The sequence below is a fragment of the Chaetodon auriga genome, chromosome 22 (genome assembly GCF_051107435.1).
Source record: "Chaetodon auriga isolate fChaAug3 chromosome 22, fChaAug3.hap1, whole genome shotgun sequence".
NCBI classification, from domain to species: domain Eukaryota; kingdom Metazoa; phylum Chordata; class Actinopteri; order Chaetodontiformes; family Chaetodontidae; genus Chaetodon; species Chaetodon auriga.
In genome coordinates this window covers 6,730,318-6,755,909 of record NC_135095.1, presented here as the reverse complement: position 1 = coordinate 6,755,909, position 25,592 = coordinate 6,730,318, and the positions used below count along the sequence as shown (strand labels likewise).

The 25,592-nt window shown below is 43.2% G+C and overlaps 1 protein-coding gene across 1 annotated transcript in view; it reads left to right on the top strand.

The window, feature by feature from the left end:
• Positions 1–25,592, top strand: part of syn3 (synapsin III) — a 94,022-nt gene that overhangs the window by 8,899 nt on the left and 59,531 nt on the right. Inside the window, exons 2-4 of the mRNA XM_076721753.1 lie at positions 529–995; positions 9,542–9,599; positions 18,415–18,506. Of these exons, the coding sequence (XP_076577868.1) occupies positions 589–995; positions 9,542–9,599; positions 18,415–18,506 (557 nt within the window). The 5' untranslated portion in view covers positions 529–588. The remainder of the gene's footprint in view (positions 1–528; positions 996–9,541; positions 9,600–18,414; positions 18,507–25,592) is intronic.

The following is a 25,592-nucleotide window of genomic DNA, read 5'->3' as shown; positions in this document are numbered from 1 at the left end:
CTGAATGCTGCGAATGAAATTCTCTAAATTCTTGATCATGTGCTAATGTTCCTTCACTCACTTGAGAAACAGTGTGAAAGCCACAGGAAAACAGCATTTTGAGATTTTTGGTCACTAACGGGGGGCAGCGCAGGGAGCTGTAAACACAGACATAAACATCTAGCAAAAAATATTCATGCCTCTCTCAGCAATGTTCTGGTCTCCACCAACTCCTGAGGGAAATATCCGGCTCTTTAGCATCAAAATGTGTTAACATGTTTTTGTCTGTTGTTTGGTGCTGGAAAGGTAACATGCAGTGGGTTTATTAGAGTTTTTTTTTTCTGGAAAATGGCTGCCTGCTGCGGCTGCAAACAAGGTTGATGAGAACAGTGAGACTGAACCAAAACAAAGCTGTGCGCCATAAAATCATAACAATGAGCCGAAAGATGCTAAAACGCTCCACAGGCTAAGTGGAACAAATGATCAGATGTGAACAGCATTGCAGATCTGATTGTGAACAGATTCTCTCCTCCTTTGTCTCCTGTGCAGGATTTCAGGCATTCTTCCCCCTCACCTCCTCTGGCCTGACTGACCCACCAGCCCATCACCATGAACTACCTCCGCCGGCGCCTGTCAGACAGCAGCTTTGTGGCCAACCTCCCCAACGGCTACATGATGGATCTGCAGAGGCCGACCCCTCCTGGTTCATCCACTTCCTCTCCTGCCTCCCCGGCCACGGAGAGGCGGCAGCCCCCGAGCATCCCGAGTCAGACCCAGGGCCCGGGCTCAGCCTCGGGCTCGGCCGCAGGCTCGACTTCGGGCCCAGGGAGCTTCCTCAGCTCCTTCTCCAGTGTGGTGAAGAGTGCTCAGATGGCCCAGAACGTTGCTGCCGCTGCCCACGCCAAAGCAGCAGCAACAGCTGCCGAAGGAGCATCAGCAGGAAGCGGTCAGCCGCCTAAACCTGTTGTACGCAAGCCCAAGATCCTGCTGGTCATTGACGATCAGCACACAGACTGGTGAGTGTTTTATGGGTGGGTGAGTAGTTGAACAAAAAAAGATGTATTTTCACGTTTTGCTGCATGTTTTCTGAATTCGGCTGCTCACGTTTAAAAGAGAACTCATTGCACTTCTGTGCATTAAAATGACTCTGCAGTGTCTCAAACCGTTTCCTAGTTGAACGGATAATGAACTGATCTGTTAACTGAGGTATTTATTTTCAAGTGTTCTGGTTCATTTAATGTTTAGCTCCCTTAGACAAATCTACATCGAATCACCAAAACCAATGAGCATCTTCGCTCACTTGCCATCTTTACTGACTGGAAGTAACATCAGTACAGTTCTGCTACATGAAGCAGAGTAATGAAAGACGACAGTTCAACCTTTATTTCAAAAGGTAAGTAGGTTATGTTTAACCTGAACAGGCGAGCACTTCTTTAATTCTGTATCTCTGGGTCTGCTTCAGCTCAACGTGAGTGGAAACTTTATTACATGCTGCAGTGGCTAATGTGCTGTTTTTCATAAATCATCAAAAATAAATAGTTGAAAATGAATGTATTCTATTAAACAGAAGTGCTCAGTGGACAAGTTGTTGTTCATTGTGTAATTCCAGCACATAACTCCCTTTACAACCACACACAGTTTGGCTGACCATCCCCCTGCTTCGTATTTTATAAAATGCATATGTATTTCTTCAACATGCTGCTTTGGAGGCAACACATCGGTGCCAGGAAGCACAATGGCTATCAAAACCTGCTAGCATAAAAAGAAAAAATGTGGCTGAGGTGTGAAAAGTTCACACTCTGTGCTTCGCTTACCTTTGTTTTTCAGCTCGTGCTGAATCAAAAGCATTCTTCTTGTTGTGTTTTGAAAGGAGCGAGACATCGTATTGTTTATGATAGACTCATGCGTCCTTGGCTTGTGCAGCCTTATGGCAATTCTGTGCTGGAGTAAAGATTGTCATAGTAACAAAACAAGGGTGTTTTGCTCTGGAGATGGCAGAAAAATAATGGGCTTTAATGAGAAGAGATCTTTCAGCAGCAGCACATACATGTTAGAGGCTGGTATCGGCTGTCCTTTGGTGCACGTTGTGGAGGAATTGATTTCCAGAGCTGCAGTCAAGACATGCAGCAGCCAGTTTATCATGTCTGTCTTACTGAATCAATAAACTACTCTTCCATTTCATGAATTGTTATTGTGTTGCCTGAGATTTGCCGGTAAATCGACCTCAGCGAAGCCGTTATTAGGTATTTCCAGGCCCTTGAATTTATCCACACAATTAGCTGGGACCGTTACCTACCGGAGCCTGTATCTGCGGCTCTGCGGGGAGATCAGGCCGAGGTCTAAAAATGATCACTAAATTAAAGCGCCCTACTGACAGCCGAGTGAAAAGCGCCAAGATTGCTCTCAATATTCTGAAAAGGCGGGTGGCCTCTTTTCTTTAATCCGGCTGGCTGAAATCCCAAAAGGGCCCGTTCCTCTTCACATCCTGGTGTTTCTGAAATGAGTCCTCAGAGGATCATCCACCCACTGAGGCGCCCAGGCTCACTTCGCATCTCCGAGGGACCTTCATTGCTCTTGAGGGAACAGCATGGGTTTTTATTCACCTAAACAAGCTCAGTTACTTATATAAAGAGAGAATTAGGGAGGCTTTGACTTATTCAGTACAAAAAGAAAGTCTGTGAAGGACACGCTAATAGCATCACCTGTGTAATATAATGCAACAGCCCTGCAGTAAATCCTGCCTCTGTGAAGGTTTTAATGCTCAGTTTGTTTCTTCAGTTTCTTAAAGGAAGGTTACTGTTTTAGAAATCTGAGATCACAGGATCAGATTCAGTTAGTTGTGTTCGATTTGCAGCTCGGCCCGTTCCCTTTCTGGCCACAGAGGGGCACTGTAGTTCAACGTCAGCTTCGCAGAGAACCGCTCCTCAGCTCACCTCATGGTCGGTTATTTCTGTGCAGAAGTGGAGGCCTTGGGCCAGCAGAGGGTGATGTGTGACAGCCTCTGAGATTTATGTGAGACACTCTGCCTCTGCTGCTTGAATAATCAACACTTGCAGTGTTTGAGCTTACAGATGTTCTGTCATCAGCAGCAGCTCTTCTCATTCAAAGCAGGATATCAGCCACAAAGGCAGTATTGTGAATTCTCTAATTATTAACATTACTGTATAATCGCCTGATAATAAGAATTGTTGTGTTTTCACTAAATACTAGACACTACTCCTTTAAATCTTCCCTCAGGGAGAGATGAGGAAGAGGCAGCTCTGGGAGGCAGTTATGATGCTTTAACTCAATTGCAGCAATTTGCATCAGAAATCGCACTCAAATCTGAACACATAGGCATGATACACACATTTTTAAATACAGTGTGACTCACTTTCTGAGGATATCATTATCAGGGATGGGTGTCTGTAAATCTGAGAACTAATTGAATCTATTGAAAGAAAATAGCTCCAGAACTCGTCTTGACAAGTTTGCTTCATTGTCAAAGTAATCCAGTGATAGATCTCTGTGCAGCCACGGGTACATTGGAACTGCTAACAGCAAATTACTTTTAATGGTGCCAATATGAGAAAATCCAGTTAATAAGTCCAGTTCATGTTGGCTTCAGTCTTTACATGTTGTCACTTTTCTCACAGTGACTCAGAGTGTTACTCAGTCATGTCGTCGAGTCTCCGAGGCCACTTCAAAAGGTGCAGGTAGAGCACGTAGCAGCAGCTTAACAGTTAAAGCTCGAGCGCCTGAGACAAGTACGAGTCGTAAAAACGACCAAATATTTGGCTGCTGCTTTGGCAACGTGTCCGTGTCATAGTGTTGACTTTTAGGATAATGTGAAACCCGCTTTTAGGCAGCTGAGTCCTGGTGCTGAATCATGGAACATGTGCTGCTTTGCTGTTGAAATCTCTGCGCAGTCAAGATAAAAGTTTCAGCCACACTGGTCAGATTTCTAATTTACTTGACGGCCCCCGTAGTGGTTCCAGATGTAATCTTGTTTTTATTTTTCAAGCCACCATGCGGTGTTCCTCGAGTCCTCCAGCAGTCATTCTCTGCCCAGATGAGTTGTGTTTTTCATGCATTTCCATAAATCAACATTGATCTTATCCCATCTGTGGCCACTGGTTTAACTGGGGCCACAGCAGCCAACAAAACTGTTTTATCTGGAGGAGAAACTGGTAGACAGCCAAAGCCACAGCACAGCTTCACTTGGCTGCTTTGGCAAATGTCCACCTGATAAGTAATCACATTAAACTGTAACCATCCTCCACTACCTATTCTCTCTCAGCATCCAGGGCAACCACACAGCTATAGGCCGTATGTAGCAGCACAAGCTGTAAACAGACACAAGAGTTGCTTATCTACACATCCAGCAGACACACGGACACATTAGCATTTGCTTGGCGTCATATTTCTGGCCACCTGATGAATGTATATATGAATGACCACTATTCACTCTCCTTTAGCTCTGTTTTGGTCTCCGCCAACTCCTAAGGGAAATGTCTGGCTCTTTAGCTGCTAAATGCTCCACTATGTTCACCAGCTAACTTTGCATGTATGACATATGGTACGTGGCAGGTTGCATACAGTTGTTTAATCAGTTTTTCACAGAAAACAGCTGCTTGCTCATTGATGACAGGAGAGTTATGGCGAATTACCCCAAGAGAGGAGGAAAAAAAGTGTTGCGCACCCTGGCTCCATATGCATTGTTCTTTGATTCAGATGACGTTTCGTTATGTGTCGACTGACTGACCGATTGATGAACTCGTGTCAGCTCCATTTTGATTGTCAGTCTGCAGGTGTGTTTGAAAAGGGGGCACTTCAGATGTATCCAATTTATCACGTGGAGGCACTTGAAAGCAGGGTTTAGAAAGTTACAAAAATGCAAGATTAGTGGTAAAATGATCCTTGTTAATATACAGTGAAGCCGGAGTGTTTAGAAAACTTTATCTAAGTTTATATCAGTGCCATGAACCTTGATTTGAACTTTTGCTGTGATGCAGCACAGGTTACTGGTCAGATCGCGCAGTCTTTCTGAACTGTCCCGACTCAAAGGCAGAGTGAAGGTATTGCAGGGGAAGGCGAGGGTGTCCGTCCATCCATCGCTCCCTGTCTTGGGGTTGAATTTCCTCTTGGGCATTCCAGCAGAGAGGCTGAGGTCTCTGGGGAAACGCTGCTCTGTCCTGACAGGCTTGGCCTCAAGCAATGACTGATGCACAATAGAAGTACACAGCACTGAGGCAAAGTCTCCGAGAGCATCACCGCCACCACCGACAATCCCTCCCTTTCTGTCTCTATGTCTCTCTCTCTCTCTCTCTCGCTCTCTGTCAGGCTGACATGTAAGACGATTTGCCAAGAAGCTGTCAGTCTGTTTGCACTGTGTTCTGAATGATGTGAGCATCTGATTGCTCAATTCAGCACCAGCTCTGGCAAAGTGTTCGCATCTTCATGTACGTAGCTGAGTACTATGAGATCCTCGTCTTGCCCTGAGCCATATGACGAGGTTTTATTTTCATGTTTTGTCTAAAAAAAGCAAGGAGCCCACACACTGCTGAACATCTCGACAGCAAAAAGACGCAGAGCATTTTTTTTGTGCCATTTATCAATCCATGCTGTACCTCAAAAACAGGGTGAAAGTCTTCAAACTGCAAACCGACTGTAGGCCAACATTTTAAAGAAGAACAAGAATTATTTTAAAAAAATCTAGCCATGTCTTTTCATCATCCCAGACATCTCTGGGCAGATTTTGGTGAAACTGAGAGGAGTGGTACATCATCATAGTGTTAAACAGTATCTTGAAAAATTCAGTTTCAGCAACATTGACCTGAAAGGTGGAAGATGCTACTGTTTTCCATCATTTAACACTTACAGGTGGGTTTAGTGATTTGGTGACAGAAACCGTGTCGCACACATGACACTATCCATGTAAATGACATCATTTTTTTCCCAGTTTATTGTGGCCGTTGTCATTTCCGCCTCCATTGTTGGCCTAGGGGCAACACAGACAGCCATGCACCTTTATATTTATACACATTGTTAGCAGCTCTTTCTTTTCAACTGGTATTAACAGACACAGTTTGAAACTAGCTAGTGAACATACCGAAAGTCAGGTATTTCCCCATGGAGTTGATGGAGACCAAAAACAGAGCTAAAAGAGAGTGAATATTGCACTTGCATTTGTCAGGTGGACACAAATTAGGCTCCAAATGAACAGTAATGTTCACGATTTATGGCCTTAACAGACAATAACTACACTACTACTCAGATTATGATACAGCTTGAACCTGTTCCTATTTCTGGGAACATGCATCTTTCATAGAGGAAAACATGAGCTAAACCCACACACCGGGAATTTAATCTTCACGTGAAAATATGTGTCAAGCATAGAAAATCTCCTTTGTAAACAGAACAGTATTAGCTCAACAATCGAGTTTAGCGGAGTGGATGCAAATAGAAGCAGGGATAACTGTAAAAACACCCTGGAGGGCCAATTGGTTTTGTTCACATACAGTACATGAGTCATGCACTTCCTATTAGTGGTACACAAAAGAATTCTCATGGTAAAAAAATGAATTCAGCTACAAGTTGTTTATATAGTGGGCGTGTGCGCCACTGGGAGAAGGAGAGCCCAGACCTCTTTGCGAAGCTGAATGTTTACATCTGAACACATATAAAGCGGTCGTTCAAACCAGAGAGCCCAGCCGCCTGTAAATTAAATTGATCACTAGGAGTGACGACATGTTTTGCAAAACCTCGAAACGCATACCAGTCATTCTTAGGCGGTGAGCCCGCAGGTCCAGCCCCATGCTCTGTGGTGGTGGTGGTCCAGGGTGACAGGGGGCACTGCCTGTCGAGTATGTAGGTCAGCCATGCTGAAGATTCACGGCTTCCAAAATTACAGAGAATGAGACAGTTCAAAACTTTGAAGTCCAACAGCTGGGAGATGTTAAGAGTGAGATCCCCCTCAGTGGCCATAATGAACCTTAATGAACAGGCCTACAAGGACAGATGTAGGGGGATGAAAAACAAAGAGGCGGACATGGAGAAGACGAGTGTAGGAGGATTCGAGGCTTTGTTGGGTGAGAGTCTCTGAGAAAAACGCTACAAAAGGAAAACGTGTTTTGGTGTGAGTAGGTCAAGAGGCACTCTAAATCCCAAACAGCCTGTCCCAGTAACCGAAGGCCTCTAGCATGTAGCCTAGATCCTCAGCTCCAGCCCGAAGGCCTTGACAGATTGTTCACTGGTCCCACGCCTGCGAGGGGTGAGAGTTCAATGCTGAGATCCACAGAGCACTGGGACACAACATGGCTAAAAATAATAGAATGTGCATTAAAGAATCAGAAATCCACCACCGGAGAGGGCTCTCCATTTTTAAGGTATTTATATCAAAATAACACATTACTCAAAAATTGAGACCTCGTTTCCCATAAGCCCTGTTGCATCGTGTCATCAGAAACTTCAGCTACAGCTCAGTTATAACATCACTCTCTCTCCTTGATACCGGGTCTTAGCACATTGCGACTGGGCCAGGAGAAAACAATCTGATTGGGCAAAAAAAGTGGATTACTAACTTCATAATTCATGCATGATTTGTGCAGTAATGACTATTATCTTGGCGTTGCCTCTGTGTGCTGCATCTTTCTTCATCACTGCCACAACAGGATGCCCCTTTTGACCCATATTCATCAGTCAATAAGGTCATTAGTCCGCATCGCCCTCTTCGATCTGCAAGTTCCGTGTGTTGTTAGTGTTGTAACTAGCTAACAAGAGTAAAAAGCAGCACGTTTGAGCGTTTCTTTTGTAGGAAGTAGGGTAACCTTGTCAATACAGAAGGGTCTGTGGTGCAAAAACAGTGGGGAACCTCTGCTGTAAAGCAATTCATTTTGGGTTGCATCCTACAAAGTCTGCAATTTTAGTCTGAATGGGTCATAATGGGCCGAAAGGGCCAGTGAAGCTTCAAAGGCTGCTCGAACAACCTTTGAATTCTAGTTTTCTTTAGTCTGAATTTGGAGAGCATTCAACATCCCATAATCCACGGTGCACTGGTCTGTGTGTTCACAAAATCCTTGTCAGCCTGTGAAGTCAGGACACTGTTTGTTCTTGTGACTGTGGCAATTTGGACAAGTTAATGTTATGGTATATATAGGTGGTGATTGGTAAAGTAATGTCTTCTCTGAAGAGACATGTAAATGATCTGTGGGCTTTGGGCTTGGAAAAGTACAAATTTGTAACAGTAATCCTGCATTGCAAACTGAGGGCGTTAAGTTAAGAATACATCAGCAGGCAACAGAGTTGTACTGTGGAAAATGTAGGCTCCAGTGTTTTTGGAGTTTGACTCACAGGGAATAAAAATCTGGATCTGTCTGCATCTCAAGTTGGAGAGCAATGCCCCCCCCCCCCAACTCTATGAAAGTGCAAAGCTAAATCTATTCTATTCAACTGTCCAAACATCAGAGAAGGAGTGTGTGTAGGAGACCATCGTGCCTGGATGAAGTTACAGGCATTGGAAGTTTAATTGAGCAACGTGAACTTAAATGAACCAAATGTAAACAACATCAACTTTCCACTGTGGTTTTTCTGTATACAGACTCTAGCTTTAAATAGGACAGTGAGTCCACATGTCTCAGCCTAAATACTGCAGATCTGATGGTTTGGGAGGTAACTCATCCGCTAACTGCAGGTTCACAGGTAAAGTTTTTAACCTTTAACCGTCCATGGGATGTTTTTCACAGGCTTAAAGACATAGCAAGAGTGAAGAACATGGTTAAATTGCTCCTTTATTACCACTTGCCATTGTGTAGCATGCAGTCGCTAGCAAAACAGAAAGCAAGCAGAGGTATGTGTATTTGGTGGGCAGGTATGCTGAAGCTGCAGGTGAGTGGGGTGGGTGGAGATAAAGGCAGACTGCAGACTAAATGAAGGCAAAGGTGGAGAGTTAGATTCAAGCCATTTCAAGGTGAGAAGAGGTTTTTTTTTCATGGAAAAAGCTTCTCATTATGTAATTTTGATGAACATAGATTTTCAGGATTGAATCAATGCCTGGAGAGGAACTTAAAATGAAGCCACAGACATTTAGTTTCACCTTGACCACAACCGTCTGACACACACACACACACACACACACACACACACACACACACACACACACACACACAGGGACCACCCTTCCATCAGTGAGTTTTCTGTCAAAAGCACTGCATTTCACTCGTTACTCTTTGCCAAGAGATTCTGTTTACTTGAAGCCCTGCAAGGTCAGATTCTGTAATTATGGAAAATATGAGTCATTATTTTGCCCGCTCACAAGGTACTTTGGAGGGTCTGTTGAAATTTCAGCTCTCCTTCAATCAAATAAACAAAGGATATTTTAAGGTTGTTTTGACTGTGAGGAGTTGATACAGTTACTTCAGGGGAGGAATCCACATGTTGAAGTGCACGTAAAATAAAGATAGACAAATCAAACCTCGCAACATAGTAATTGACACAGATCTGCAGATTATTAATCAAATGTATGTGCAAACAAAGCAGACTTTTGTGAATTTATTGTTACCGTTTGTTTTCTGTTTCTATGCAGGGCCAAGTATTTCCGTGGGAAGAAGCTGAACGGAGAGTATGAGATCCGGGTGGAGCAGGTATGGTGGATGAACATCCATGAATTCTCAATGAATCATTTCAAAACTGTGGAATTTACCATCTATTATTCTGCCAGAAATTAATTAAATGGATGACCTTTAGTTAGACTAACTGTTGCTGAATTTGTCTGAAATTAACCGCAAAGTAATAACACTCAACAAAATGTAGAAATATAAAAAAATAACATCTGTTTCCTTTACTGAGTGCATTATTTTTCTATACTGGAACCCCTCAGAGTGCATTATTGCCATTACCAAACCATGCCACTCATAATTTCTTTTCAGAAATTAAAAAACTGTTCCACTGGGGACAGAGTCATACATCCTAAAATGTTGAACTGTTCCTTTAAAGTATCTTGATTAGATTTAATTCAGCAGGATTATGGCAATATTATCCACAGTATGCACAGAAATATGTGTCTAGACATAACAGTATTTACAGTGTGCAGATAACATCTAATTTACCTCACATAACTTCAGCTATACATCTGCAAGCCATTGTTGAGGCCGGAGCTGTCTTTGAAATGGAGTGGTGGGTTTTTATGAGCGAAGGAAAAAGAGACCACAAAAAAGCTGGACCAATGATTTTATAGTTTGCTCAGCTCTCTACTGTTGTGGTCACGTCCTCTTTCTGGGGCGGGGTGGGTTTGAGTCAAGATTTTTCTATGAAATGTAAACTTGGATGGATTTTTAAAAAAAAAAAAATCTTGTGGTGTCACAGATATTGAACCCCAATAAAATTGTGGCGGAATAAATTAGGCCCCTTAAGTTGAGAGTGGGACCATATGAGCGCCCCCCACCACCACCCAAAGCTCAGCTACAGCTCCAACTGACCTACTTAGATCTTGTTGGACCCTTCGCTCTTTCCCAGAAGCCCTCCACGTTGACGATAACAAGTGAGTCACTAATTGCCTTCAGCAGCCAGACTCTTCACAGGCTGTTAGCGCACCTCGCTGGGAACCCTAGGACGATGGAAACCCAATCTCTGTGTGAAAAGTTAGCGACATGCTGAGATGAATCCTTTTAGGGGGTGACAATAAAAGCAGAGAGACCCGCTGCACTTTCTCCCTCTCTGTCTTCAATCCCACTTCCTTGTTGGCTTTTCACGTCTCTACACAGCAAACATCGTGACAATGAAGACTTTTTTCAACACTGAAACATGGCACCAACAGTAAGGTTGAAGCAGTCATAGTTACTCAAAGCTGCCACCTAAAATGTATTTTCGTACTATAGTAAATATCTGTATTTGTATTTCTTATTTTAGTTGGGTGGACATTGACCTTACCTAACATACGTTAGCTGCAATCTATCACGTTCAATCTGTTGAAGTCTTCTGAGCCAGTGCTCACAAGCCCCAAGCTAACATAACTCTTCTGTGGTTTTCTTGCTGCCATATAAGGTACCATCTTTGGACTCCAGCACAGACTCACCACAGCATGTAATGCTGCAGTGGGGAGGCGTGATGCCAGTCTGCATGAAAGAGAAAGAGAAGGCCGCTCTCGTCTTTGATTCTTCAACGTAATGCCTGTCATTAAGGCTGCCATGCCACCTGTACCTTCCCCTGACGCTGCCCCACAGTGAATGTCCCTTTCTCGTGTATCATTCCCTCTCATTTACATGACCCACTTTGACTTTGCATTTGGCAGATGCCTTCGGTCCTGTGTGCACTGGGTAACTCTTTATATCCACCAAACAGATGCTCATGGGATCACCGATGGTGGTTCTTCATGCTCCTAAGTGACTAATTAAAACGGGCTTGAAGCCATTGCTTTGTGTGAAAATATGTTCAGTAGTAGTTATTCATACTGAGTGCCAAAAGCAAGCCGAGTGATCCTCACAGTCAAATGAATATACCAGTTCACCTTAGTTTGATTCTGAATGGAAAACACAGGCATAAGTGCAGGGGAAGAGCCTCACTGACACACAGAGCCAAGTACAAAACGGTCTCTATTGCTTAACATGAACAGAGCTGGGAGTTGTTTATTAATGCCTTTCACCGTCAGTTAATCCCTTGTGGTTTCGGGGGAGAGTTAATGTGGAGTTAGATCAGGTCAGTGCTCATATATCATGAGCCTGTGACTCATTTACATCACAAGATCCAAAACGATAAAACTAAGGTGAAAACAATATCATACAGTTTTCTCTCTCATATGTGCCTCTTCTTTTTAACCATAATGTCACAATCCCGGTAAAAGTTCAAACAATAACGGTTGTACTCAGAGCTAATATGCCCACAGTGATAATGTTAAGATACTGATAACGTCATTATCCGAGTTTAGCACGATAGCATTAGCTCTAAACACAAAGTACAGCTGAGACTGAGGGGAGGCTTCTTTTCTGCTCAAGTAGATTCATCCTTGAACTCTACAACACCCGTAGTGTCCACTTTTCTGATGATGATGTTGTTTAGTTCATTTTGTGACACTCTTGCAATGAAATGGGAAGACAGTGACCTTTAAATGAAAGTGACCCCGCTTGTGAGCCATTTTCTTCAATGATATTTCGTCTGGGAGTTTTAGCTCTCATTAGGTGGCTGAAGATAATTCAGCCCACTGACTCATCTGATTAGCTATTTGAACACATATGCTTGCCACTTTACACTTGGACTCAGGGATTAGGTGCATTCATTCAGAATAGTGGTGCGTTCCAGAGATTTTAGGAGATTAGGGGATTAGGTACAGCCTACAGTGCCTTATGTATTCCTTTTAAATCGACTTGGGTGTGTGCAGCATGGCGAGAGTGCCAAGCTGAGCTGTGATCTTGTGATTGTCACCCTGCTCGTGATGTTTGACACACACGACAGGCCATTGTGAAAAATTCCAAAATGAACGATCACCTGCTACCATCGAAGTCGATCGCAGTCATGATGACACCCAACAGACGGCTGCCAAACAAACCGCCTGTTTGCTACCCACAATCCCCGCAAAGTCATAAACACTGCAATTTACACAATTGGACAAATTAGGCAGTTAAATTTGAAGGGTTCCCTTGTTTGTGAAGGAACAAGGGGAGGTTCTTCAGGGTTGCCGGACCATGTGTGGTTGAGGTTGGGCATGGCAACATCTGTTCAGCAGGCATATGACCTTAGAGCTGTCCACGCTCCATTCTGCTGCAGTCATGGCAGCTCACAGGCAGTTGGCTATATGTTATCCGTACCCTTTTTTGGCAGGTATCTGCACATGACATAGGGCATCTGGTTAGAACTTGGATGATTTGGTTTGGTAGTTGCTGCAGAGATTTGACTCACCCAGCTGCCCTCATGCCCTCTGGTGCCCTGCGGCATTTAGCATCTGTCTTGGATTTTAACATTTAGTGCCTCAATGGATTATTTCACCGCTATACAAGGTGGTAGTGATTAGCGGCAAATGCTTCTCTGTGGTGCACATGAATGGTCCACTGTACTTCAGACCTCTCAATTGCATCAGTATGTGATTCAAGTGAGTTTATCAAGAATTACTAAAAATTCAGAGGTAGTCAACAAAAACGTTTGTCCTGCAGCTACAAATGGAATCACTACAGTCTGTTCTCTCTTTTTTTGTGCACAAAAACTGAATAGCTTTACCTCAGATAACTCTGACAGGTTAACTTAGCACCCATGCAATTTTTTTTTGCATATTCTTAGTACCCAGTAAGCATGCATCACAGTCCATGAGCAGTGTAACAGCTGCTTCTATGCAACATTCTCTATTCAGAGCGGTATTTCATCCAGGTGTTGGTTGATCAAGGTTTTCCCCATTGAAACCAAAGCGGTGAAACAATAAAAAGAGCACTTTGTGCCACAGAAAAACAACTATTTTCAGATGAAAGGAAACCGCACAACAAGAGGCTCCATCTGGGCTAGAAGGGTTTTATCAACAGCTTTTCTAGTTTGGTCACTCGGGACCAAAAATATAAAAAGGAACAACTGTCAGTGGAACAAGGTCAGTGTTTAGAGGAATGTGATAAGCAGAGGAAAAAGGAAAGTTACATAAGGTTAATTATGGCTTAGATGTTAAAAAGCAGTTATGAGAACATCTCTTTTCTTATTTTGCCTTCACTGGCTGCTCTTAACACCTGCCTCTGTAATTATAGAATACAACCCTGATTCCAAGAAAGCTGGGACGCTGCGCAAAACATAAAACGGAATGTTCCTAAACCTTTTTGACATCAGTTGAAAACAGTACAAAGACATTATATTTCATGTTTTTGGACAGGAGCAACTAAAGACTGGGAAAGTTGTTGAATGCTCCAAAAACACCTGTTTGGAACATTCCACAGGTAAACAGGTTCATTGGTAACAGGTGATAGTATCATGATTGGGTATGAAAGGGGCATCCTCGAAAGGCTCAGGGTCACCACTTTGTGAACACATGATTGTATAAAAGATATTACTACATGAGCTCAGGAACACTTCATTAAACTGTTACTAAACAGAGTTTGTTTGCAAATGATTGCTTTCTATTTTCATTCATGTTTTACACAGCATCCCAACTTGGAATTAGGGATCCATAATAAAATGATATAGATACAGTATATACAAAATATCAACTAATCCTATTTACTAATACTAATTGTAGTCAATTGCTTGTTTCCATAATTATCAATAATGTTTCAATAATTAGCTTTCAGGGCTTAAACTTGAGCCTTTCAAGTGCTGTCAGCCATGACACTTCAACTGATTTCAGCCCTAAGACTTCAGCTGAAACCTCAGCTTTTTTCAATGCTCATGCTTCAACTAAACAATTTAAGTGCCTTAAACTGACCTTCAGCTTAATCTACCACTCCCATTTCACATCCAATGAATGAACATTTTAAAACATTTTAAACCTGTTTTTAGTGTTTTCAATGCAAGTGAGCATTTATATGTTCTTGCTGCCCACAAAAAGTTGCGGATTGTAGTTGACGAGCGGCTTAACTGGTTAAGCTGTTTTTGTCAAAGGGCAAGAGATCCTGTTTACAGTTTGACTCATGACCAAACAAAGGCACCTTAACCACCTGAACCTCAGTGACATGGCCTAGTCCAAGTCTAAAAATACTCGCAAAGATTCCGGATGAGCTACTGTTGAGTGGTGTTCACATGGCTTGGCAGTCAGGACAGAGTCCACGCACCACTGCAGGGATAAATGAGGCTGGCCTGTAAATTGCTGTGGCTATGCTAAACCAGTGCGTCGCACCAAGGTGCTTTTTGTCACGTAGATTGTGTTGATCGAAGTGCTGCTGTCATGTAAAGAAAAATGTCACATGTCAGTGGTGCTCCTGTGATCAGTGACCCAGCTCTTATGAATGGAGACGTTTCCATTAGCTGTTCTCTTGTGGTAGAGAGGAAGAAATGTTTTCAATTTCTAGCTTGCTTGAGTGACTCTAAATAAACTAATTACATAGCAGTGAGCAGTGGGAGGGAATATGGCTGGCAAGTGCTCACACTGCAGAAGAGCTACCTCAGCAAGGTGACACGTTGGACATGATCGCAACCATCCTGTCTTCTATAATTCTGCTCCCCCAAACAGGTTGGCTGAAACTATTCTGGAGATGAGAAGACTTAGCTCTGGAGGCAGTCATCCCATGTATCACTTCCTGTTTTTCTTTCCCAGGGCAAGAGCTGCTCCAAGACAAGTGTCTGAATGTATTACCGTGATGGTAACCATGGCGCTGTGAAAAGCCTCCTGTCCTGGCTTCTGGGCCTGTGCCCCGCACCAGCCACTTCATCCATTACTGCCCAGTGACAGTGGTTGTTAGCACTCCTCTTACCCAGAACCAGCCAATCAGAGGTGACGTGGAATGCTCTGCCCCTGCCAGAAAGTTGCCCACTCTCTGGTTTTATCTGGTCGCAGCAAAAGTCAACGTAGGCCCTCGCGTTTGGGATTGGATTTGTTTAGGAGATGCGGTGATGGTGGATGTGTAGCTGTGTTTGAGTGTGCATTCGGGCGTGTTATGCATTTCAGAGTCTTTTTAAGGGAGGCAAGTGCTCCTGAGCACACAGATGTTTCTTTCAGAGGTGGGGATCAGTAGAGAAGTGCTGAGAAAAGGAAAGAAGCCAAGTGCATGTCCTTGAGGCACATTGTGAGTGGCGCCTCGTTGTCCCCTAAATAAGATTACGGCATTTACTCGCCCCCTGCTCTTCCTCTGAGAGTGCAACACAATAAATAAAAGAGGTGGGTGTTTTTTTTTTTTTTTTTCTTTTTCTCTTGGCAAACAAACCCCCAGTTTCGTTACATTGGCACATTCTTTTCAAAACCAACTCACTCCCCCATACAGAGTTTACATGGGCCACAGCGATGGATGAAAGGGAAATTTATCTCTGAGAGAATATTGCTGATAATGTTTCCTTTTCATTCAGATGAAAGCCAATGTAAAGCAGGCTTAAAGTCTCAAATGGTGATCACAGCATGAGAATGTGTAGATAGCAATTGACTTAACTTGCTATGCAAATCGGCAGGAGCTGGGTTGAATAGAGGGTCAGCTGAAGGATTTGCTTCCATGCCCATCCATGTTGGAGTTTCTCTCTATATGAGACTGCAGCTCACTGCGGGTTTGTGTTGTTGTGAGGCTATACAGCATCAGCTACTGATCAGCTGTTTGACATTGAAACAGCTGCTCTTTATTGTGCTAGCTGTGTTTTTGCTATTTCTTCTAGAAGGCTGCAGTACCTCTGGCTTTTGGCAGCACAACAAGTGGCAAACACAACATTGACACACTAATGTCTACACATTAAACAGAGGCGGAGCAACATCCGCATTGATTTTGAATTGTATTACTGGTGACCTTATAAGTTTGATTATTTGCCCACCTTTTAGGTCTCCACCTACTCCCGAGGAAAATATCTGGCTCTGTAGCTGCTAATTGCTCTGCTGTGTTCACCAATATTGCCTCTTTGCTGGTTGGTGTGGGGCAGGTAGCAGACGGTGGATTTATCAGAGCCTTTTCACACCTGTCTGCTACTGCTGGACACAAGATTAATGAGAGTGGTGAGACTGAACTTAAAGAGTAAAGGTACGTTCCGGAAAACCAAAACAATGAACTGAGTGATAATTCTTTATTGTTTCCTCACCATGAGTGACACCTTTCATGTTACACATCATTTGACTGACCCATTGCTAATGTAGAAATGTTGATTAGAGCAGCTTTAAAGCTCTTGTTTGATCACAACATCAGTTAGCAAGCACAAAAACAGTGTTAAAGTCACCACATTGACATTGATGCTGTTGCAATAAATTTGAGTTGGGCTCTCCAGCCAAAAGCAGTGTTGACACACGTTGTGACTGTTTTTCTGTGCTGTCTGTGGCAGCCTGCTGTGGTCAAAGCTGAACCCCTGGCCTCAGTTTGGCACATCTATAGATGGCACTTTCATTTGAATATGTTTTTCCTTTGAATAACATTTCATTGTTAGACACAGCATTCCTTTTATACAGTGTTGAGAAGGAGTGAGTGACTGAATCCGGTCCATTGCTGACTCAGGTTTAGAGTCCTCACAGACGAATGAGATGCAGACATGTTCTGTTTGCACTGTTGTGTTTGGTAGTGGACCACGCCGTGTCAAAGTGAAATTTTGTTTTTCCACAGAGACTCAGCAGGCTGCTTGTTCAGGGCCCATTACATCCACTACATCAGTGTCACTCCTCATACTTAAAAGTGATTTGAAGACTAACAAATGGCAGCGTTTCATGTCTGAGGTCATCTGGCTGCCGTTTACTATTCCTCCAGGGCTTTCTGTACCTGGACTTTGTAACGTTGCAGCCTTGAGCTTGGGCCCTGTCAAGAAACATGGCATATATGTGATGCAGCAGTTTGCTATGTGTAGTCCACACATACACAGGTCTAAAAAAAAAAAAAAACATGTCCACACAAGCACTGTTTCAAAAAAAAAAAAAAAAATCTGTGTGCCAAACCAACAGGTGGCAATATAACCCTAACCCTAAAGCCTTTTATCACAGTGGTTCTGAGCAGCATGCTAACATGCTAAAAATGACAATGTAAACATGCTGATGTGATGGTTAGCATAATGTTTACCATGTTCAACATTGTAGGGTTGTGTGTTAGCATGCTAACAATTGCTAATTAGCACATTACATTACACAAGTACATTACTTTCTGGCTGATGCAAAGATGTTCTTTAACTATATTTTGAGTTACATTAACTGTATTCAGACAACGTGCGTTGTAATAAAACCCAATTTAAAATAAGAAACCTTCTGTGAATTCGGTATCATTATTGTGACGCAAGAACAGAATTTGGTCTGGAGCATTGGCATCAGTAGATTTCTTGACTGCTGCGGCAATCATTAGCAGGAAAATTGAATTGTCCCTCTCTGGTCCTTGTCCACCCAGAAAGTCCATTCCCAGAAGTCGACTTTCACCCCTCCTTTTGAGTATCTCTGGGAGTTTGACTGAGTCATTAGGTAGCTGGGCTACAGCCTTTCACAAGACTCTCCCTGTCCTGGAGGACACAGACTGAGGATAACTCAATTTGTCTCCTCTCACCAGCTCTCTGTGCTGTGTGAATGCAGAAATGTAAAATGAAGTCAACCTGAAAAAATCTATTGTCTGTTCTGTCCTGGTAGTCAGAGGTATTTTTCTCGCCTCTGTTTTTTTCGTCTTTAAAGGAAAGCTGTCAAGTTAAATTGCTGCAGGCTGCATCTGCAGCTCCATCACACGATTTTCATGTGTCAAAACATTTTTACTTTGACTTTTTAAAATGAATACATTTATGCCAGAAAGACCATTTGCTCATCTGAACACTGAGGGAGTTCCATTACTGAGGACAAACTTGACCTTTTTCACTTTGTTGTTCTGGAACGTACCATCTCATCAGGTTGCGTTTTGTCCTTGTGTTCCCCAGGCGGAGTTCTCAGAGATCAACCTGGCATCCTATGTTAACTCGGGATGCATGGTGGACATGCAGGTCAACAAAGGTGGCACCAAAGTGGTCAGGTAAGTTGCTGGAGGACGAAAAGGAGCTCGAATCCTCTGACGCATTTGTCCACGCAATCTGTAATCTGCCTCAGTGAGCCTGCACAAAGGCTCCTGTTCTTTTCTCTCAGTGGCATTGAGCATGACTGTGTATGTATAACACTGCATGCACTCAGACAAATCAAGGCTGTAATGTGATTATGCCATGGGAAAACAAAAAAAGGACTTCATAACCTATTTAAACCTCGGTGGGAAATTTGTGTGACAGTGCTAAATGTCAACTCTTGTGTTGTTTTCATGTTTTAACCCTAGTTCTCATCATCACCGTGATGTGATTCCATATTTCAAAATACATGTTGTACTACCAGGGGTGTTAGATAATCAATCTGATCAGCGCTCTCACAATACCAGTGATTCCCGTTAGGCCATTGATTGCAGTGCCAGCTTTTGTGCTAACCAGGAAGCTAGTTATAAGGTAGTCGCTTCTAGTTACTGTGCAGGAATCGGATTACTTTCGAGTCATATAACCCTCCATTATAACTCCCGTGGGCTGACAATGCTGACAACTGCTGGCACTCTACATCACCTTCATGCCAGTAATCACAATGAAGACTCAAACCTGAAAACACGAGTCCTTTCTATGCTATTTTTGGCTAGCCACTGAGCATTTGGGTGCATCTGAAGTGTAAAAAAAAAAAACCTTTCATCTTGCAGTGGCAGAAGTGGCCTCTGGCCAGTAAGCAGCTCCTGTAGCAGCAGTTAGACAGTGAGGCTGGGTATTTAAATAGACTGCTCTGTTATGTGAAGTTGGCACCCGAGATCGCTGATGATCAGCTGATCCGGGTGGCAAAGAGGTCTTCGTGCTCCTGCTCACCCTACAGTGTAGATGCCTTTTGAGCTTTAAACATTTTCATGAACAAAACCAATAAACTGTACAATCAGACATCACAGTTTTAAAGAGCCTATGATCAATATTTTTCCATTCACATGACTGCATGTTAACGTGAAAGGGTCACTCGTAGTGATAAAGCCTCACTTACTGAGCTCTACAGAGTGTTTAGCATTTTTCAGCTGACTGTTGCTGACCACAGCTTTACTATTGTAGTAAAGACAGACAAAGTTAGCAACTCGCTGTTGAACACAGTGTAGCTAAAGCAGAGCTAAAGTGAATATTGGACTTAGTTCAGGTGGACAGAAACATGAGTCCAAATGAATGCTAACTTTAGCATTAGCATGCTCCCTATCTGCTGGATGTGTAAGTAAGTAGCTGCTAACAAGTTTGCTATTTCACCTTAAAAGGTGATAATCTGCCAGTGTTGTGTTTACAGCTGTGAACACAACATTCTACAGCTGTAAATAGCTGTTTCCTGTTCCCAGCGACACAGTCGCACAGATTAATCATATCCTTTGAAATTGAAGAATTAAGTTCAAAGTAATCAACTGGTTGCTCCTCCAGCTAGTTCTCTCATTGACGCCCAACATGGCATAAATATGATCAACATACGTATGTGCAAACCCTCAATAGTCCTCTTCTGCTTCTGCATCTCGATCAGTCCATTAGGATCAGCTAACTGAGTGCACGCCATGCAGCGTCAGCTCACCGGTCCACGTTTTAGCCTTCTTGTGGAGTAATCAACTAATCTGTGTGTTGGCCTCAATTCCACACAGTTTTGCAAAATAACTTTCTTATCGGTGTTGAAAGCAGCATTTGTACCAGAACTGGCCTGCCAGTGGAGTGCGAAATCAAGCGAGAATAATCGCCAGTAACAAGGCTGATGTTACAATGCAACCTGCTGTCAAAATGGACACAGAGGTTATTGTGTGGGTTGAATAATTTTTGGCGATATTGCGGTAACGGTAGAGAAGCCAAATTGGCTACAGATGGTCTGACTGCTGCCATGTTAACACAACACTGACATTCACTGCCAAATTGTTGTGGTTAAGCTTGTTGTTTATGACTCTGAACTCAACTACAAATAGTAAAATGGTTGATTCTAGCAGGCGGTCTGATTGGTTGATGACTAATAAAGCATAACGGTTAGAGACACGATCTCGTAACCGGAAAGTTCAAACCCACAGGATTTGATGTCCTTCGCTGAGACACTGAAAGTTTCTCTGGATAAAAGAGTGTAAACTGATTAAAATCTGTCCTTTTCATAGATTATAACCAGTGAAAGCTAATAATTTCTTCGACTGCCATGCCTTTCATTCTCAGCCAGAAGAATGTTGAGATCCGTCCACAGATACAGATACAGAAAAGACAAAACAAGTTTCCCAAACATAAACTAAACACACTCTGATTACATTTTTGCGTGTGTGTGTGTGTGTGTGTGTGTGTGTGTGTGTGTATGTGTGTGAGTGAGAGAGAGAGAGAGAGAGAGATCATTCAGGGGCAGCTCACGTGCATACAGGCATGTTTACACGGTACTGTATATTTAAAGCAGGTTCCTGCTTCTCCTCCTGTCCTCTGGCTGTTGTGTTCACAGCGCTCTGACCTCTGACCCCTCCGTCCGCAGGCATGCTCTCTGAACACCTCTCCTCTGCTGGCTCCCTGCTGCAGCACACTTTCTCACAGTTCTGTGGTTTCAGGCTTGTTTGTGGCGTGACGTTTCTCTCACTTGTGCCACATTTGCAATGCATGAATGGAGGCTGGAGATATGGAGGATATGGATATGAAGAATGGAGATACACACTTCTTCCAGACTTGTGCACATGCATACAGTTTCACAGTGATTGATATTCATACAACCTAACAATGCATATTCACGGCTTTAGAAATATGCTAAAAAGCACTTCTCTGAACTTGTGCATCATTTTTGGTGGACGTGTTTACTTTAGCTTGGTGTTCATTTTGCTGCCATACTTTCCTCAGAAATTTGTCTTGAAGAGCCAAACAACAACAGCTAAATAAAAAGATGCACCAAAGCCTGACTGCCACTTCCTGCTTCCAGGGCATAAAATGTGCAGCTCGCATGCAATCTTGCCACCGCTGTGTACGATGTGCAACGTGGCACGCACTGCACAAGCCTACAGTACAGCACAGCGACACACCACAAGGTACAGTAGTTATGGCGTGTTGTTCCCTGCTGCACTGCTGTAGTCAGCCCTTTGGCTTCTCCGCTCTCTGCTGCCAAAACCTCCAGCGAGCTGCTCGGCTCCAAATGGGAACACTGGTCTGGCTGAAAGACGGCCCACAGCAGCCAAAGTATGATAAGCCGCAGAGCAACTCTCCCTCCTCCGCCATCCTTAGAGAGCTCCTGGTGTGGATAATAAAAGCTGTTGATTAATTAGCGGCAATTAACGTCTGAGAGTGGGTTTGCTAACTGTTGGTGATCGAGGAGTTTATAGAGCTTGTTTTACTGGTGCACTGTCTGGAAGCCGTTTTCAGCGACATGGCTAAAATGAGGATGTAATAGTCCATGTGAGGTGGAGGTTTAAATTGGAGTTCAGCACAGTAAACCTCAGAATTCAATAAAAAAACATTTATTGCTCTCGTAGGGTCTAATTAACACTAGCTTGCTCACATTATTGTACCCACGAGGACAGCGATACTCAGACTAAGACTGAATGTCAATGAAACAAGCTTCATTCAAGCCAACACACAGATTTTGCATCATGAATTCATAATTACACTATTAATGCATTCAACAGTAGTCTGCTTCTTTTTCTCAAGACATAGCCAGCTGGCTATGCAGGAAGACAACATCCACATTCTTAATCCTGCCTATTACGCTCTGATTGGTCGTTTCTCAAACAGACAACTCCAGACCTGTTTGAATTCCTGAGGAAATCGATGATGCAGGTGTTGATTCAGAGGTCTGGATTTGGGCTGTTTTACATTTTGAACCACTGCTAAATGATGAAACATTTGGAAAGACTTTAAAATATCTCAAATCCTGTATTGTATGTTTCCATGTTTGCTTTCCAGGTCTTCTTCTTCACCGTCTCTGTTGCCGCATCGCTGTGTTTCTTGGTGTTTTACCTCCACCAGGTGTTGGTGTTATTTTCTGTAAATATGACAAAGTGTTTTAGATTATCTGACTGACTTTGAGAAAGGTTCAGATCTGCCACATGAGGTTTCCGACCTTGCCCTGGCCGGCCAGCCTTGTCCCTTTCCTCTCCATTCCCGCCCCGTAGGTGGAGGGAGGGAGGCGGCCAGATTACATTAGCAGAAGCTATAGGTCTAAACGAGACAGGGCCACCCCTCTCTGCTTTCCAATCCTTACAGAGCACATAACAAGACTCTCCTCCTTTGGTTACCTCAGGTGACGATTTACTGCTTAGACCACACAGACACGAGACAAACACACACCAAAAAAAGCCTTAACCCCCTCTTCACTTGACCCCAGTGAAAGCCCATTTTAATCAGCGAAAGAACGGCTTGCCTGGAGCAGCCTCAACACCTAATACCTTCGACAGGTTCATCTTGTTACCGAGCAAATAAATCCCGCTCACAGCCACGCTGAGTTCAGACGTGGCTTTAAGAGGCCTAAGGGTGGTTTCCTTTAGGAGCGCTGTGACTGTAATGAAAACATACAGTGGCCGTGAGGCCCACTTTACCGTCCCAGCTTTTGTTATATAGCCATGAATACAAATGGCCCTGCTAATTCACTCAAACTCCTAACAACACTCATTTCCCCTTCTGCCAGAGGTCATTTGGTGCTCTGTCGCTCTTGCAGCTCCTTTTCCTCATTACATCTAACCTCCCACGGGACTCTTCTCCAAATCCTCACCACAATCACTTTTAAACAACTAAACATTCTCTAATTTGTTTTGTTTTTGGATTTTAGAGGCGTAATTCAAATTATTTATCTATGTTTTGTTTGTTGGTGTGAGACCTTCGTTTTCCACATGACCTTCGCTGCTTTCAGTGTGGGGTGATGAGCCCTGGAGTGCGATCGAGGCTGGAGGCAGTCCAAAGCTTTGGCGGCCCTGACCAGGCCACCGCCCAGGATCTGAGCCGCTGCCAGGTGGCTCTGGTGCCACTGGGACCAGAGCCACAGCCGCAACCACAGGGAGTCCTAGATCCAGGCCAGGGGACCACAGCATGATGCTTGGCTACAGGGAGTCACTGGACACACAGAGAATGGACGGTTCTTTAGACGCTATGCGTAGAGTTAAAGATAAGAACCATATTAAGGAATTGTTTAATTCTTTAAAACGTAATGTCCAGCATCATTATAACTGGAAGTAAATAGTATTGCTTCATCAGTGCTTTCTAAACTTGCCCACCTTTGATCAAACATTACTCAAACATTTCTGTATGTTTCCCAACATAAGCAAAGTGAATCTCAGTCCCCCAATTAAAATAAACAAAATGGTTGATTTTCACAGAATTTGACTAATTGGAGGGGGGGGGGGGGTTGGAAAAAACATTTGTTTCTGATTGATGATGTGTATCATTTATCAAAAGCACACAACATTTTCATTAGCAGAGCGCCAAAGTAAGAGTAGAGTACACCCCAAAGCTCTTATCTTTGTTTAATGTCAGACATGTTTAACATTTTGTTACATAGAAGGAAGAGGGCTCTACTACGGTACTGCCAGTAAGCAGGGGTTAGGGTGATCGTCGGAGAGGGTTGTTGTATATCTCTTTTGTGACCATTTATCTATCTGCAACATAATGCTGCATTCACCCATTGTGTGCACAAGGTGGTTCGACATTTGCTCGCCTTTTAGTTCACATTAGTAGTTTAAACTAGCTTCTTTTGCAGTGTTACATATTTAGAGTGGTTCCATTAACAGGAACAGCAGAACAACAACAATAAAATTCCCAATATTTTCACCTGGAAATGACAAGCCGAAGCCTGACGTGAACATTTTTCCCACTCAGTTGCCTGGAATTGGAGTCCATGTGATTTGATGTGAAGGCGGCATTAGTCTGTGCAGCAGATTCTGGTAAATTACACCACCCGGCTTTGGTTTGCCAAGAGATACTTGCTCGAACTTCTCCTAAAACAAAGAATTGTTGTTTTTACTTGACTATTTGCGTAAAAAAAAAAAAAAAAAAAAAAAAAAAAGCTTCATACTTCACTCACAGGCATGAGAGTGGTATCAAGCTTGTCATCTCCCAGAGAGAAAAAAAATGCATTTCTCAAAATGTTGGGGGGTTTTTTATACCAAAAAGTCTAATAATTTTGTGGCATGAGGTAGTTTTTTTAATACGGTGTCTCTTCTCATAACAGGAAAGCACAGATTTTTCTCTCTGAGGTACATTTCCCTCCGGTGACGGAGAGCCAGTTCGGCACAATGCACCATTGTGTAGAAGTGCTGCGCTGATCCTCGGTATGTTCTGTTTGACATTTGTGGCATTCCCGCCGAGTTCTACCCCGATTATCCTTATCATGGAGAGACAGACTGATGGGAGGAAGATAAGGCCCTTACCAGCCTTTGAGCCAGGCACAGGGCCGTTACGAAGACAAATGTTCCCCCGCAGTTCAGACCTCCCTGTGGAGCCTATTAGAAGGTCAGAGATTCTTTATGACAAATGGATCTGGAGAATAAAATGGCAACATATTGTCTTGGGTTTGAATAGTTTTCTGCTGTTGGAATGTTGATGAAAACATTCTGTTGGCACTGTTTTGTACACCGTTGTGTCAGGCTGGCACCGTATTTCTAACCAGACAGACCAGAAAGGCTGATGAACTTCTTTCTGGCTTTAAATGTGTTTATTGGCGCGTTGAGCATTACCTGCTAACACTCTTCATCCCGAGCTACAAATGCTGAAGGAAACTGCAGGGTCTGGTAATTATTCTCGGTGGCCTCATCATTATGAGTGACCACTTTCACATAAATTTCACCAGTTGAGTATATTAATATGTAGAAATAAGTGACAATATCAACACCAAATAAGGGAGATTCACTTGTATTAACACCGGCTCAGGCTTATTTGAATTGACTTTAAGGATGGCTTGTTATGATGGATCGTGTGTATCTATCTTGCTCAATTTCCTATTCAAGTGTTGAGTGGGCTCATAATTCCACATGGATCCATTCCCTCTTCATATCCTAATCTATAACCCTGCCATGCCCCGATCAGCGCCTGTTATCAGCCTTTATTGCACCACTGATAACCCATTCAAAGGGCGCATTAGCATATCGCCCGTG